Source organism: Lontra canadensis, unplaced genomic scaffold (genome assembly GCF_010015895.1).
Source record: "Lontra canadensis isolate GAN:19392208 unplaced genomic scaffold, GSC_riverotter_1.0 scaffold53, whole genome shotgun sequence".
In the NCBI taxonomy this organism is placed as follows: Eukaryota; Metazoa; Chordata; class Mammalia; order Carnivora; family Mustelidae; genus Lontra; species Lontra canadensis.
In genome coordinates, this window is record NW_022631047.1 from 13,375,284 (window position 1) to 13,388,524 (window position 13,241).

The 13,241-nt window shown below is 46.6% G+C and overlaps 1 protein-coding gene across 8 annotated transcripts in view; it reads left to right on the forward strand.

The window, feature by feature from the left end:
* The window catches only part of IQSEC3 (IQ motif and Sec7 domain ArfGEF 3), a 99,370-nt gene that overhangs the window by 23,580 nt on the left and 62,549 nt on the right, over positions 1 to 13,241 (forward strand). For all 8 annotated transcript variants that reach the window (XM_032874887.1, XM_032874888.1, XM_032874891.1 and 5 more), the window contains exon 2: positions 9,188 to 9,271. In XM_032874887.1, coding sequence (XP_032730778.1) covers positions 9,188 to 9,271 — 84 coding nt within the window. The remainder of the gene's footprint in view (positions 1 to 9,187; positions 9,272 to 13,241) is intronic.

A 13,241-nucleotide genomic window follows, 5' to 3' on the forward strand; every position in this document is an offset into this window, starting at 1 on the left:
ATTTCATTGAATATATATACCACATTTTCTCTGTTTATTGATTGATGGACATTTATATCATTTATGAATCTTGGCTTCTGTTAATAGTGTCACACTGAATATTGGAGTGCTAATATCTCTTCAAGATCCTGATTTCATTCTTTTGGATGAATAACCAGAAGCGGGATTTCTGGATCATATGGTAGTTCTATTTTTAATTTTCTGAGAAACTTCCATACCATTTTCCATAGCAACATTTTGCATTCCCACTAACAGTGTACAAAGATTCCAATTTCTCTGCATCCTCCTCAACACTTGTCACACACATATACACATATGCTTTGACAATAGCTATCATAACGGGTGTGAGGTGATATCTCATTGTTTTTGTTTTGTATTTCCCTGATGATAGGTGGCATGGAGCATCTTTTCATATACCTGTTGGCCCTTTATATGTCTTATTTGGAGGTGTGTTTTATTCAAGTCTTTAGCTCATTTTTAATCAAGGTTATTAGCATTCTTGAGTTGTAGGAGTTTTTTTAAAAATATATTTTGGAAATTAATTGCTTATCTGATGTTATGGTTTGCAAATAATTTCTCCCATTTAGTACATTGCCTTTTCACTCTGTTGTTTCCTTTGCTATGTAGGTGCTTTTTGGTTTAATGTAGTCCCACTTGTCTATTTTTATTTTCATTGCCTGGGATTTTGGTGTCATATCCATGAAATCATTGCCAAGACCAACATCATGAAGCTTTTCCCCTGTGGTTTTTTTTTTTTTTTTTAATTTTAGGAGTTTTATAGTTTCAGGTCTTAGGTTAAGTCCATCATCCATTTTGAGTTGCTTTTGTGTACTGTAAGCTATAGGTCTAAATTCATTATTTTGCATGTGGGTATCCCCTTTTCTCAACACCATTTGTTGAAGAGAATATCCTTTCCCCATTGTGCATTCTTGGCACCCTTGTGAAAGATTAATTGAATGTATATGGGTAGAATTCCCTGTTGTTGGTGGCTGTTTTTTTTTCCTGCTGTGAACATTTGTAGCTCTGAATCGTTTTTTGCCAATTTATGTTTTGTCTTATCTTGGGTAAATAACTAGGAATGCAATTACAGGAGCATGTGGTAAGTGTATGTTTCACTTTGTAAGAAACTGCCAGATTGCTTTCCAAAGTGTTGTACCATTTTACATTTCTGCCACAAGTGGAAAAGTGTGTATAAGAGTTTCAGGTGCTCCACACCCTTTTCAACACTTGATATTGTCAGACTTTTAACTGTTGCTAATTCTAGTGGGTGTGTACTGGCATTTCATTGTGGTTTTAACATGTATTTCCTTAATATCTAATCATATCATTGATATATTTTCTTTTGTGAAGTATCTGTTGCCAATATTTTGTATATTTTCTATAAAGTTGTTTGTCTTTTTATTATTAAGCTATAAGGATTATTCATTTTTTAAAAACAGTGTCTTTCAAAGAGAATATTTATTTTGATGAAGCCTAATTTATTAATTTTTTTTTCTATGGTCTGTGCTTTTTGTGTCCTAGCTGGGAAATCTCTGCATTCTCTAAGTCATACATTTTCTCCTATGTTTTCTTTGAGAAGTTTTATAATTGTATCTGCTAATTTGGGTATATGTTCCATTTTGTATTAATTTTTATATAAATATGGTGCAGGGCATGAGGTCCATTTTATTTTTGCATATGGATTTTCCATTGTTTCAGCACCATCTATTAAAAAATCTATCATTCCTCATTGAATTACCTTGGTACTTTTAAAACAAATTTATTTATTTATTTGACAGACAGAGATCACAAGTAGTCAGAGAGAGGCAGGCTGAGACAGAGGGGGAAGCAGGCTTCCTGCCGAGCAGAGAGCCCGATGCGGGGCTCGATCCCAGGACCCTGAGATCATGACCTGAGCCGAAGGCAGAGGCTTTAACACTGAGCCACTCAGGCACACCTACCTTGGTAATTTTACCATGAGTTAATTTACAAGAATTAACACATGTTTGAGTCTACTTCTAGCTTTTTATTTGGTTCAATCCATCCGTATGTCTGTCCTTCTGCCAACACCAAATTGTCCTAATTTTAGTAGCTTTATTTAAAGTCTTGAAAGCACATAGTGTAAGACCTACAACTTGTTCTTGTTTTTCAAAGTTGTTTTGGCTATTCTCCCACCCCCCGGGAAAAGGAGTGACCTCTAAAAATAAAGAGTGACATTTTCCTCCTATTCATCATGTTTAGATAGAGAAGTCTTCCTGGAGGAGGTGAGAGAAAAAAAAAAAAGGAGGCTGGTCTTCAGGCTCTGCCAGCCCTGGTGATGGTGGTCCCAGGATGGGTGGGGGTCAAGGAGGTGACAGGAAATGATTTTATGATTTCTCTCTTTTCCTGGAGCTCAAGGCAGGTCCTTTAGAGAGGTTCCTGGTTGTTTCAAGGACTGGTGGTTCAATCGGCTGTCTTCACCTTGGAAGAAGAGAAGGGGATTCCTCATTCAAAGTTCCCCCTTTGAGATCCTGGTTTTGCCTTTTTGAGTCTCCTGCTGGGAGTCCCCCTTCTTCATCCCTCTGCCAGACTCACTTACTGCGGTGCTATACACACCATCAGTTCTTCCAAGCCACTTGACTATTTTTATGGCCAAGCAGTGGAATCCTGAGACTCAAACTGAATATAGATGTGGGAAGTTATAGGCGCACAATCTCCCAGAACTTCGAGGGCCTGGCCCTGGCTAAAGCTTTAATTAGCTCCTGCCAACATTTGCCATTTCCTACCCCTCCCAGTGCCCTGGCCGCTTGGCCCCTGTTCTCCCCTGATAGCACCGCCACTCTATCCCCAGCTTCCTTCCTAGTTCTTCCAAGAACAGGGAACTTTTCTGGCCAAACCTGAGGCTCCCCTCTTCCTTCAGGTCCATGCTGCCTTCTATGAAGACCCTTGAACCCCTGTCTTGCTTGGATGATGTCCTGAAATTCCTTAAGCCAGCTGCTCCTACTCTGTACCTCTCATTCCTGAGTCCTCCAAGCTCCTTCCCATCCCAGGCTCATGGCATGACCAGGGATAAGACAAAACATCAAAATTCTTGTTCTGGGTCTGGACCACCCCATGGTCCAGTTACCCCACCGATACTCATCAGCTTGGGGCACTTTTGGATTGCTAAAGCCAGGAAGGACTGAATTCTGCCTAAAGTCATGGCCATGGAATTAAAAATACAAGAAATAAATGTTTGGCCTGGATACGACTGGCTTCCCTCATTTGGAATTCCAAGAACCATATACTGAGGCTGGGTCATGTTCCTTTTCTGTTGCTATTCCTTGGGTCCCTCCAGCTCCAGAACTCTTAGGGCCACAGCCCTGGGCGGCAGGCCCCACAGGCTCCAATAAGAAGTGTGCCTCTGGATTTGCATGATGTGGTGGCTCTGAGAAAGTCCCTCTCAGGCTCATGCTCCCGAGTGGGCTGGGGACTGTTTGATTCCAAGGCCTGGCTCACATTCTTAATGCAACTTGAAGGCACCCCCTCACCCCAAAGTGTAGCAACTGCGCTCAGGCCTATGAGTGCAGGCCTTTCTCCTTTCTTTACTTCTCCAGTAGCAATGGGAGACAGACGAAGTCTGGTTTTAGGTGCTTGAATCATCCAGCCTCCTAGGGATTTGCTCAACCTGCTGGGCCCCTGTCTCACTCTACACTAGGTCCTAGTTTCCACCACGATGGAATGGGGATGCAGAAATGTTGCCCTGGGATGATGACTCAGGTACAGGGAGCGGAGCTTGTTCAGTGTGGAGCCTTCAAGATGCAGGTTCTGAGGACCTACATGAGCTGACATTCGATGTTGTGTTTGCTTTCTTAAAAGCACCACAGGTTCAGGTATTGCTACTGTCCTAGCTTTACTGGTGAGAAAGCCGAGGCTTCAAGAGGCAAGGGACTAGGATGAACTTACACAAGGGCTGTGGCCCATCTGTGGGTTCTATGACCCTGTGGGGTCTATGACCCTGGCATACACCCTGAAACCTTACCCGGAGTGGAGTGTGCCAAGGCCTTACGTCAGGTGTTCTTTGGGAAAAAAGCCTTATTCCAGGTACTGTGGACAGAGGCCAGGTGTGCCCACACCCCCACCTCACACCTGGACAAGCTGTGATGGGACATGCTGGCAACAGCCTTGGGATGGTCCCACCCCAGGGACACTGTCTTGTTCCTCCCTGGCTCCCACCCCCCTTCGCAGCCTCTGGTGCCCCATGGTCGATCTGCTGTGGTGGCAGTGCTCCCAGGGAAAGCTGGGCAAGAAGGAAGCAGAGAGAGACAAAGGGCTATGACCTGTGGGCTAAGGATTTGGGAAATAGCTCAAGGGCAGTGTCAGGACAAGCCTTGGACTTGGGCAGGGAGGAACAAACTCTGCAATGATCCCTCTGCCCACATTCTCATTATGTCTTCCTCGCCCGGCTTCAATCAAACAGGAACTTATTGTTTGCCAGTTTGGAGTTCTCTTAGCTGGTGGGCTCCCTGAGGCAGGGCCTGCTGTGATGCTTCTCTGTACTTTCACACATTGAGCACCAACAGTGTAACAGACATTGGGGACTCCCAGTCCAGGGTTTAGTGGTTGGACCCATGAATCACCATTGGCCAAAAACCTCATGAAATAGAGAATTGGACATGATCCTTGAAACTTGCCTGCCTGGAGTGTAGGCTCTCCTACTAACTAGCTGTGTGACCATGGGCAAGTCATTTATCTGCTCTGAGTCTTGGTTTTCTCATTTATAAAAGAGAGGATGATGACACACACTATAAAATTGTCTTAAAGGTTAAGGCATATGTTGAATGCATGACATGTCATCAGTGGTCCACAAACTCCCTATGCCTCAGTTTCCTCGTCTGTAGAGTGATGAGGAAGTTTTGCTCCATGGTGTTTTGTGAGAATTAAAAAGTTAATACATGCAAAGTGTTCAAACAGTCCGTGCCACATAGTAAACATTATGAAGTACTAAAATATAATTTTTAGTATTCTGCTACCCCAAATTTATCATCTACCTGTATCTATCTATCTATCTATCTATCTATCTATCTACTAACCTCTAGTCTTATTTGTATTCTATTAGTTTTTCTACTACTAACCTCTTTCTGCTTTAACATCCCAGCCAGGGTACCATGGGACAATTTGTTCTGTCTTCTTAGTTTTCTCTGGTCTGTGACAGTTTCTGTTTCTTTTTGGTTTTTAGGACCTTGACAGTTTTGAGGAGTACTGGTCAGATATTTGGTAGAAGGTCCTCAATTTGGGGGTGTCTAGTATTTTTCTCGTGGGTAGATTGGAGTTATAGTTTTGGGGGTAAGATGCCAAAGAGGTGAAGTGCTTTTCTTATCGTACCCCCAACTTTATTTTTAATGGGAATGAATTCTTTGGATCCCTTTTTTGGGTTCTCCTTTGGGGTAGAGGGAAGGAAATCTGGGAGTGTAAAATCAACGTTCAGCCAACTTACACTAAGACCGTGGGGACTTGGACTCTGACCTTGGGCAAGGGAGGAGGCCAGGCTGGTCAGAGGTGGGTAGAGCAGGACTTATAACTCAGCATGAACTAAACCCTAAGAGAAGGCAAGAAGGGAGGTTCTAATGGGGAAACCCTTGGACCAGATTGAGGAGACCCATGGGGGAGGAGGTGGATAGAGGAGAAATAGAAAAAAGGCTGAAGGCAAGCTTTGCCTCTCAGCTGGACTGCCTTGGGGGACCTCATCAGTAGGAACCCCAAAGGAGAATGCAAGCCCCAACAGCACTGCCATCCCAAGCCCAAGGTACGGAAGGACTTGGGGACATCCAGGATTACATCACCCATTGCATGTGCCAACACAGCTGAATCTGGGGAACTGGGAGGACTATCTGGAGTCTGCCCGAGTGCCTGGCCAGAGAAGCAGCTCCCAGCTCTGGGAGGGTGCCTCTAAGAAGTGGAGGCAGGGTCAGGACAGAGCCCCCAGGCACCTGGCTTATGGTTGTATCCAAGTGAGCTCTTCTTCCTGAAATGCCAGTGCCATGGGGGGTGAACAAGCTCTGCCTCTTTGCCTATGATCTCGGGGTCTTTTCTGGAATTCTGAACCTACCCTGGGACACAGGTACATCTGGTGGAAGGAACTGGGAGGTAGGTTCTCTGCTACCTGCATACCTGGGTCTACCTGCCTCCCCGTGGTTGGGGCTCTGAGCCTTTCTGGTTCCTGCCCTGTCTCCTCCTTCCTCCTTCCCCTTCTCCTCAGGCTGGGCAGTCCTAGAGGCTATCATGTGACATTTGGGATCCAGAAAATTCTCTAAAGGCTCTGATTTGCCCCAGGAACTCCAGAGCTGGAGTAGGGGAGGTGAGGGGAACTCAAGACTGAGTTGGGACTTTGGTCAGGGAACTACTGTAGACCAATTACTTCTCCACTCGAGGTCCAGTTTTCTCATGCGTGAAATGAGGGTTCAGATTCAATATTTTCCTTACTGCCCTTTTATGAAACTATATTAAATGCATCAATTATTAGTTTATAATCTATGTAATCATAATCAATAATTTATTAAATTAACAAAAATCCAAGATGAAAATTTCCCGTGATCCATCCTGAAATGACATTAATATTTCTGTTGGTTCCTGACACTTTCTAGTCCTTGTTCACATACATATTCAATTTTAATGTATTTACAGTAATACCATAAGTAGGAATTTATAGTGAACATTTTCAGCTAACATTACACCAAGCATATGTTTTCCTTTCCCTTTTTTTATCTCCTTTGTCCTGCTCTCTTCTTGCTGAGGTAGCCAACATGAACCGCTTAGTTATACATGCACTCATACAGAAATACAGTACACTGTATAGAATATGCATTTGGGGGAGAGGAGTCATTGTTTTACAAAATGATACACATTTCTCTGCAGCTTGCTTTTCTCGTTTAGCCACATGTTGTGGAAATCAACCCCAGCCAAGAGATATCACGCATAATTCCATGTAGAGATAGAACACATAACTCCATGGGATAGATGAAACTGTCCCAGTATCTTCAACCAGTCCCTGAATGATGGGGACTTGGGTTATTCCCAGCTGCTCTGTTTCCCCCACTAAAAACAATGCCGCCATATTTTGTACAAATACCTTTATGAACAGGTTCCTTGCATTTCTCTGGTATACAATTCCAGAGGTGGGATCGCCAGGTCAGAAGACCTGTGTTCCTTTCAACTTCCAAAAAACAGCTGTAAACATTCACAATGAGTGATTCACACACAGGCAGTAGACCAGGGCACTTCTCTGCCCGTGTTCTCACCAGCCACTGTAGCTACTGTCTTTCTAATGTCTGCCAGTCTGATGGATGGGAAATGGCATCTCTGTGTTGCTTCCATTTGTACTTTCCTGTTTACTAGCAAGGTAGAGCGTCTTTCCATTTGTTGGCTCTTGGGAGTTCCTATTCTCTCAACCAGAATTCATACCCTTTGCCCATTTTTTCTACTGGGTCTGTCTTTACATTATGAATTTGTGGAATCTCGGTGTAGGAGACGCACCTGCCTTCTGCCATACGTACTGCAAATATATGTTCCCACTAGATCATTCGTCGTTTGACTTACTAGATTATCTTTTCCCACGCAAGATGCTTTCATTTTATGTAGTCAGATATATTTCTTCTTCTTAATGGCTTTTCAATTTCCTGTTTTGTTTTAAAAGTCTCCCAAACACATAAACTATCTTTCTAAGTTTCCTTATAAATTTGCCCTTGTTTTTTTTTTTTGTTTTGTTTTGTTTTTTTGTTTTGTTTTTTTCCCACTGAAACTTGAAATCTTTCTGGAATTACTTCTGCCAAATTAAGGTAAGCTCCAATGTTATTTTCTCCCATGAGAAGAGCCAGACTCAGCAGTTTCTAATCTATGCTGTTGTAATCGTGGAGCCCCCGAGAGACACCTGGGAGGTGGCTACCAACATTGGGGCTAGCAAGACAGGGGTGTGAAGGGGTGGCACAGATCTCCCACTTCCTGCCCCTATTGAGCTATTCCGCTTTGGTTGCTTTACGAAATGGGATCCCAGGGGTGCCTGGGTGGCTCAGTCGTTAAGCTAAGCGTCTGCCTTCGGCTCAGGTCATGATCCTAGAGTCCTGGGATTGAGCCCCTCATCAGGCTCCCTGCTCGGCAGAAGGCCTGCTTCTCCCTCCCTCTCCCACTACCCCTGTTTGTGTTCCCTCTCTCACTGTCTCTGTCAAATACATAAGTAAAATCTTAAAAAAAAAAAAAAAAAACGAACACACAAAAACCAAAATGGGATCCCAGGAAAGATTGGGTTTGGGCAAAGTGTTCTGAGGCTAAAAGGAGTTTAAACACCTCTTTCCGGTCATCTTTGGGGGCCCTTCCAGGTCCGGCATTCTCTGACCTCATGATCGTGAAACAACATGTCAACATAACTTTATCTAAAAGTAATTTCAATATTAAATCCCAAGGTGGCTCAAAGTAAGTATTAGAATCACGGAGTTTTGATGATGGAAGACAACTTGGAAATCAAGTCTAGTGGCTCTCGATTCTGGCTACCATTCAAATCACCTGGGAGCTTATAAAAAGTCCTGGAGCCCCTAATCAGGGCCAGAACAAGAGAATCAGTCCCTTGGTAGGGGGGCTGCAGGGGTGGGTGCGGGGAGGACAGGGGTTGATGCTTGGAAAAGTCTCCTAGTGATTCTAATCAGCAGCCTGGGTTGAAGGCCACTTCTGTAGCTTAACTTCCTTATTTCATTAGCAAATAAACTGAGACCTGGGAAAGGTGAAAGAGGCATCCCACAGCTGGCTAGCTGTAGAGTTGGCGCTAGAACCTTTATCTCTGCCTCTCGGTTGGCTTTTTCATTTGCATCAAACAAATCCCTCATCAAGCACCGCGCCTTGGATTTTCAGCCGGCAGCACTGAACTCTCCGTGAGAATGCTTTGTATCTTTGCGTATGATCAGCTTAAACACGTTCAGTTCTGGGCATCATAGATGAATAGACCTAGTTCCGCTTTGCTGGACGGAAGCGGGGAACAGGGTTTAAAGAACTATAATGATAAAAGATAGTGCGGAATTAATGGAAAATCCTATGCAGAGGAACCTACCACCCGGCGGGGGGCTCAGAAGGAGGAAGAGGTAGCAGTTGGGAGGTCCTGGGCTGCATGCAGCGGCAAGGGTTCTCAGGGCAGGGATGCCTTGGTGCTGGCTGGACCCCGCCTGTCGAGGCCACCTCTGACCTTGTCCCTCTGCTCTGTCCTCAGGAATGAGACTGTGCTACACCAGTTCTGCTGTCCCGCCGCCGATGCCGAACAGAAGCCCGCCTGCTCCGACTTGGCCTCCCAAAGGTGGGAATGACGCGGTGGCTGTCCTCCCTTCCCCACCCCCACTGACCTTCCCCTCGGAGCAAGGCACACCACACAGCGCCTCTTCCTCTGAGTCCTGTGTTCTTGTTTGTCTGTTTTTACCTCCTGCCTCCTGCTTCCGTTTCTCTTTCCTTCTTTTGGACCCCAGATGAGCCATTCCCAACTCTTGAGGTCATTATACCCTATTGGTTCAAACTCCAAACTTAGACTCCTTCCCCCAAACGGCCTACATAAAATGGCATCTCTTTAAACTTCCAGGGTAATTGGATTATGCAGAGTATAAAATACATACATAAAACATCATATAGGTCGTCTGGCACTCAGGAGGGGCTCAACCAATGGTAGCACCCATCCTTTCTATCAGAGCAAAGATAGATGCTTTCCTTTCTTTCTCCTTGTATAAAAGAGCCAAGATGACTAAGTTTAAATTCTCAGGATTTCAACACTTCACTGAGATAGCCATTGACCTGGGAAGGAAGGGGGAGTGTTGGGTCTAGGGTACGTGTCACTGTCCCAGGCTTTCTTCACCTAGTTGTGGGTTAGTCATGGTCCCTCTTTCTTTTATTATTTTTAAAAAATTAACTAATTTTTTTTTTTTTACTAGGGAACCCTCAGGTCATTTAATAGTCACTGATGACATCTTAGGGTAATATAACTAAATATATATACATATTTTTTTTGATTGGCACAGGCACAGCATGCCAATCTAATGAGACAGAAAATAGGGGTGTTACAGCATATATTTGGGGTCTTTCCAATATTGTCAACAACATAGCAGCCTTTAGTGTGAAATAGTCATAGTGGTCAAAAAAGCTATTTAGCTTTTAAATGTACTATAAATTTTTCGTTTTACCAGGGAGTCCATCCCCATTCATCTAAGTGTCTGTCCATCATTGTCATCATGTTTGCAAAGCCTACCCCAGCAGTAGGGCGGGGAGTCCCCAAGTGCTCTGCCTGTGACGCTGACGTGGAAATGTGGGTGCCCGAGCCCCATAAGGCAGCTCTCGGCGTGGCCAGCTTCCCACACTCTGACCCCTCCTCCCCACACATCAGCTCCCGGCTGTTTGATGTGGATATGTTACGTCTCAGGACTGACGCCTTGATTCTTTCTTTGGGTTTCTTAAGCTCAAGGCTCTCCTGAAATGTAAGTGTAGGGAAATACTTCTGTTCCATGCCAGTCACTTCCTCAGGGAGGGGAGGGGGAGGAGAGCCACTGAGCAGCTGAACTCACGGTCCCCTCTGTCCACCCGCCTGCTGTTTGGTCGTCCATCCTCCTCATGCTTTCGTCCGCTTTCTTCCACGTCCACCTGTCCCTCCAGCTCTCCTCTTCCTCCCCAACACCAGATTCCTCTCCTCTGGCTCGCTTGTCTTGATCCTTGCACTCCGGGTCCCTCGTTAAAGCTTTGTTCTCTTTCCATCGAGTTTTCTGTCTCAGTTCTGCACATTTCTCTCTTCTTTACTTGTTTCTGACTTCACTGGCAGTCATGACACCTGGATTCTGGCCAGGATTTGCCCCATTTACAGTCTTCTATTGTTGGAACTTGTTTGAGCAAGTCGCTTAGCTCCCCTGGGCCTCAGTTTCCCCATCTGTAGAATCAAGAGGGTGATCTGTCTGGGAAGGAACGTTGACATAGCGTTTCATGGAGTCTCTCAGCTGCTCTGCAAGGTTAGACCAGGCAGGTTTTCTTATCCCTGCCTCATGTGAGAGCAGAGGCAGGTTCAGGGCACTCGAGGGCCTTGCCCACAATCACACAGCCAGGAAGTCCCAGTGCCCAGACTTGCCCTGAGGGCACGTGACTCCTACTGCTAGCATTTCCAGGTTTAAGACTCAGTGATTCCATGATCTTTCTTTCCTCCTTTGTTCCTCGGAAAGTAACTCCATAGTAATCAGAATGGAAGCTATGGACATAAGACCACCCCTGAAAGGTGTTACTACTGGGAAATCAGGGTCAGGGAGGAGGTAGGACTCTAAGAAGGAAACTGGAAGACTGAAGCCAAAGCCAGTGGCACACCTTCAGGATCCCTCCATCCCGGGCTGAGGGAGGCATGGTTGCTCCCCGAGCCTGACCAGATTGGAGGATGGAATGGAAAGGGAAGGACCAAGCCCTGTGCCAGCACCCGGGTGGCCTGGGGGGCCAAGTTCTGTGCTGGGGACAGAAGCACAAGGAAGGCCATTTGGATTCTGGAGGAACTCCCCATCTAATGGGGCACTGTAATGTCTCCAAATGGTTGATGGCTCGCCTGGAAACTGACTGGAAGGAGAAAGAAATAGGAGAATGAGACAGGGGGTGGGGGGAGGAGGAAAAGAATGAGGACAGAGTGGAGTGGCATCGGGGTGGTCTGCAAGGATGGAGATGGAGAACCGTGTCCTCTCCCCATAAGTTCTCACCGTTCAGACACACAGCAGAATCTTTAACATGTCCTCCTTCATAGGGCAGGGAGAAGTGAGGGAAGCTGTCTATTCTGCCTCCCACCCCATCAATCCAGCTCAATTCAGGAACGTTTAATTACCACCACCCAAGCACCAGGCATCGGTGAAAACAGATCGCCGGGTGTCCGCAAGCTCAGTCTTGGGGTGGGGGGCGCCAGCGACAGAAATCCTCCCCAGCCTTTTCCATGCTCCCCCTCTCACTCTCATCCTTCCCATTCCTTCCCGTGCCCACACTCCTCTGCCTGCTGCGGCCACCCTGAGGCCTTGGATTCTGGTGGGAAGGGGAGGGAGGAGCTGTTGTGACATGTGGGAGAGAGGGGTGGGAGCATGTGGGGGCAGGGGAGGGATGTTCCCCCCTTATGGGGGCTGGGGCACCAAGGTATGGGCTTTTTTCCCCAGGCTTTGGGGCGGGAGGGTAGGAAATCTATTTTCCTTGTTTCCCCTTGGAGGGACAGGCGCCGAAGTTGGGGTGGGGGTGCTCTGGGAAGGAGGGTGGGAGAACATTTGATGGTGGAGGGTCTGAGAGCACTGCCCACTGCAGACTTCCCCTCTGTGTGGGCTGGGGAGACCTGCCCCCAGAGGGTCCAGGCCTTCAGCTGCTGTCTGCCTCTGTTCCCAGTCATTTCTAATTGTCCCGTCTGTTTGGTTTGTAGTTTCCTAGAGTATACTTCTGTCTGTCTGTCTGTCGGTCTGTCTGTGTTTGTGATGTCAGTCTCTTGGCTTCTCTGGGAGGAGGCCTACTGGAAGTTTTCTGACAGTCCAACAGTGTATATGTCAGTCAAGTCTGTCTGTTCTTGGTGTTCTGGGGAATCCCATCCCAAGATAGTTTTCTTCCATGAGATCCCTGCCATCCCTGATCCCAGCCCTACCCATGACTCCTTCACAGCCCCATATCCCTTTCCTTTACCCAGGTGCCCCACCTCCAGAGCATAGCCCAGACCTCCCTATGAATTTCTCTATGAGAATGTGCCAAGGTCAGAGACTGGGCTGAGGACGAACGCAGGGTCAGTGAGTCACAAAGCCCTTCGGGCCACCCTGGGAGATCCTGGGCTGGGATACAGGGCTCCAAGACAAGCCAGGCTCCAGCCCAATCAGCCTCCTCAGAGTTCTCTGGGGATAAGTCCGTTGGCCTCTACAGGAGACCCCAATAAGAAAGCTACACCAGTCACTCAGGTGTCAGGGTCACTGCTGTCCTTGGTGTGTGACCTCACAGCTGACTCCCTCTCAAATTGTCAAGTTTGGGATGTCTGTCATCTTCCCTACAGAACACAAGCTGTGGGACTGAACAGGAATCCCTTTCTTAAGCTGCTGGACTCATCTCCTGGGGGCTGCTTGGCAGCTGGTCACCCACAGCCCCACTGGTCAGACCTGTGGAGAGGGGCCGCCACCACAGGAGGCAAGCCCTCAGCCCCGTGGAGAGACCAGCCAGGAGCAATCCTCCCGCCTCCAGAAGAGGCTGCCAAGCCCCAGCCCTGGGAGAAGGGGTGCTGCTGGGACAGCCTGCCCAGATACCTACAGAGC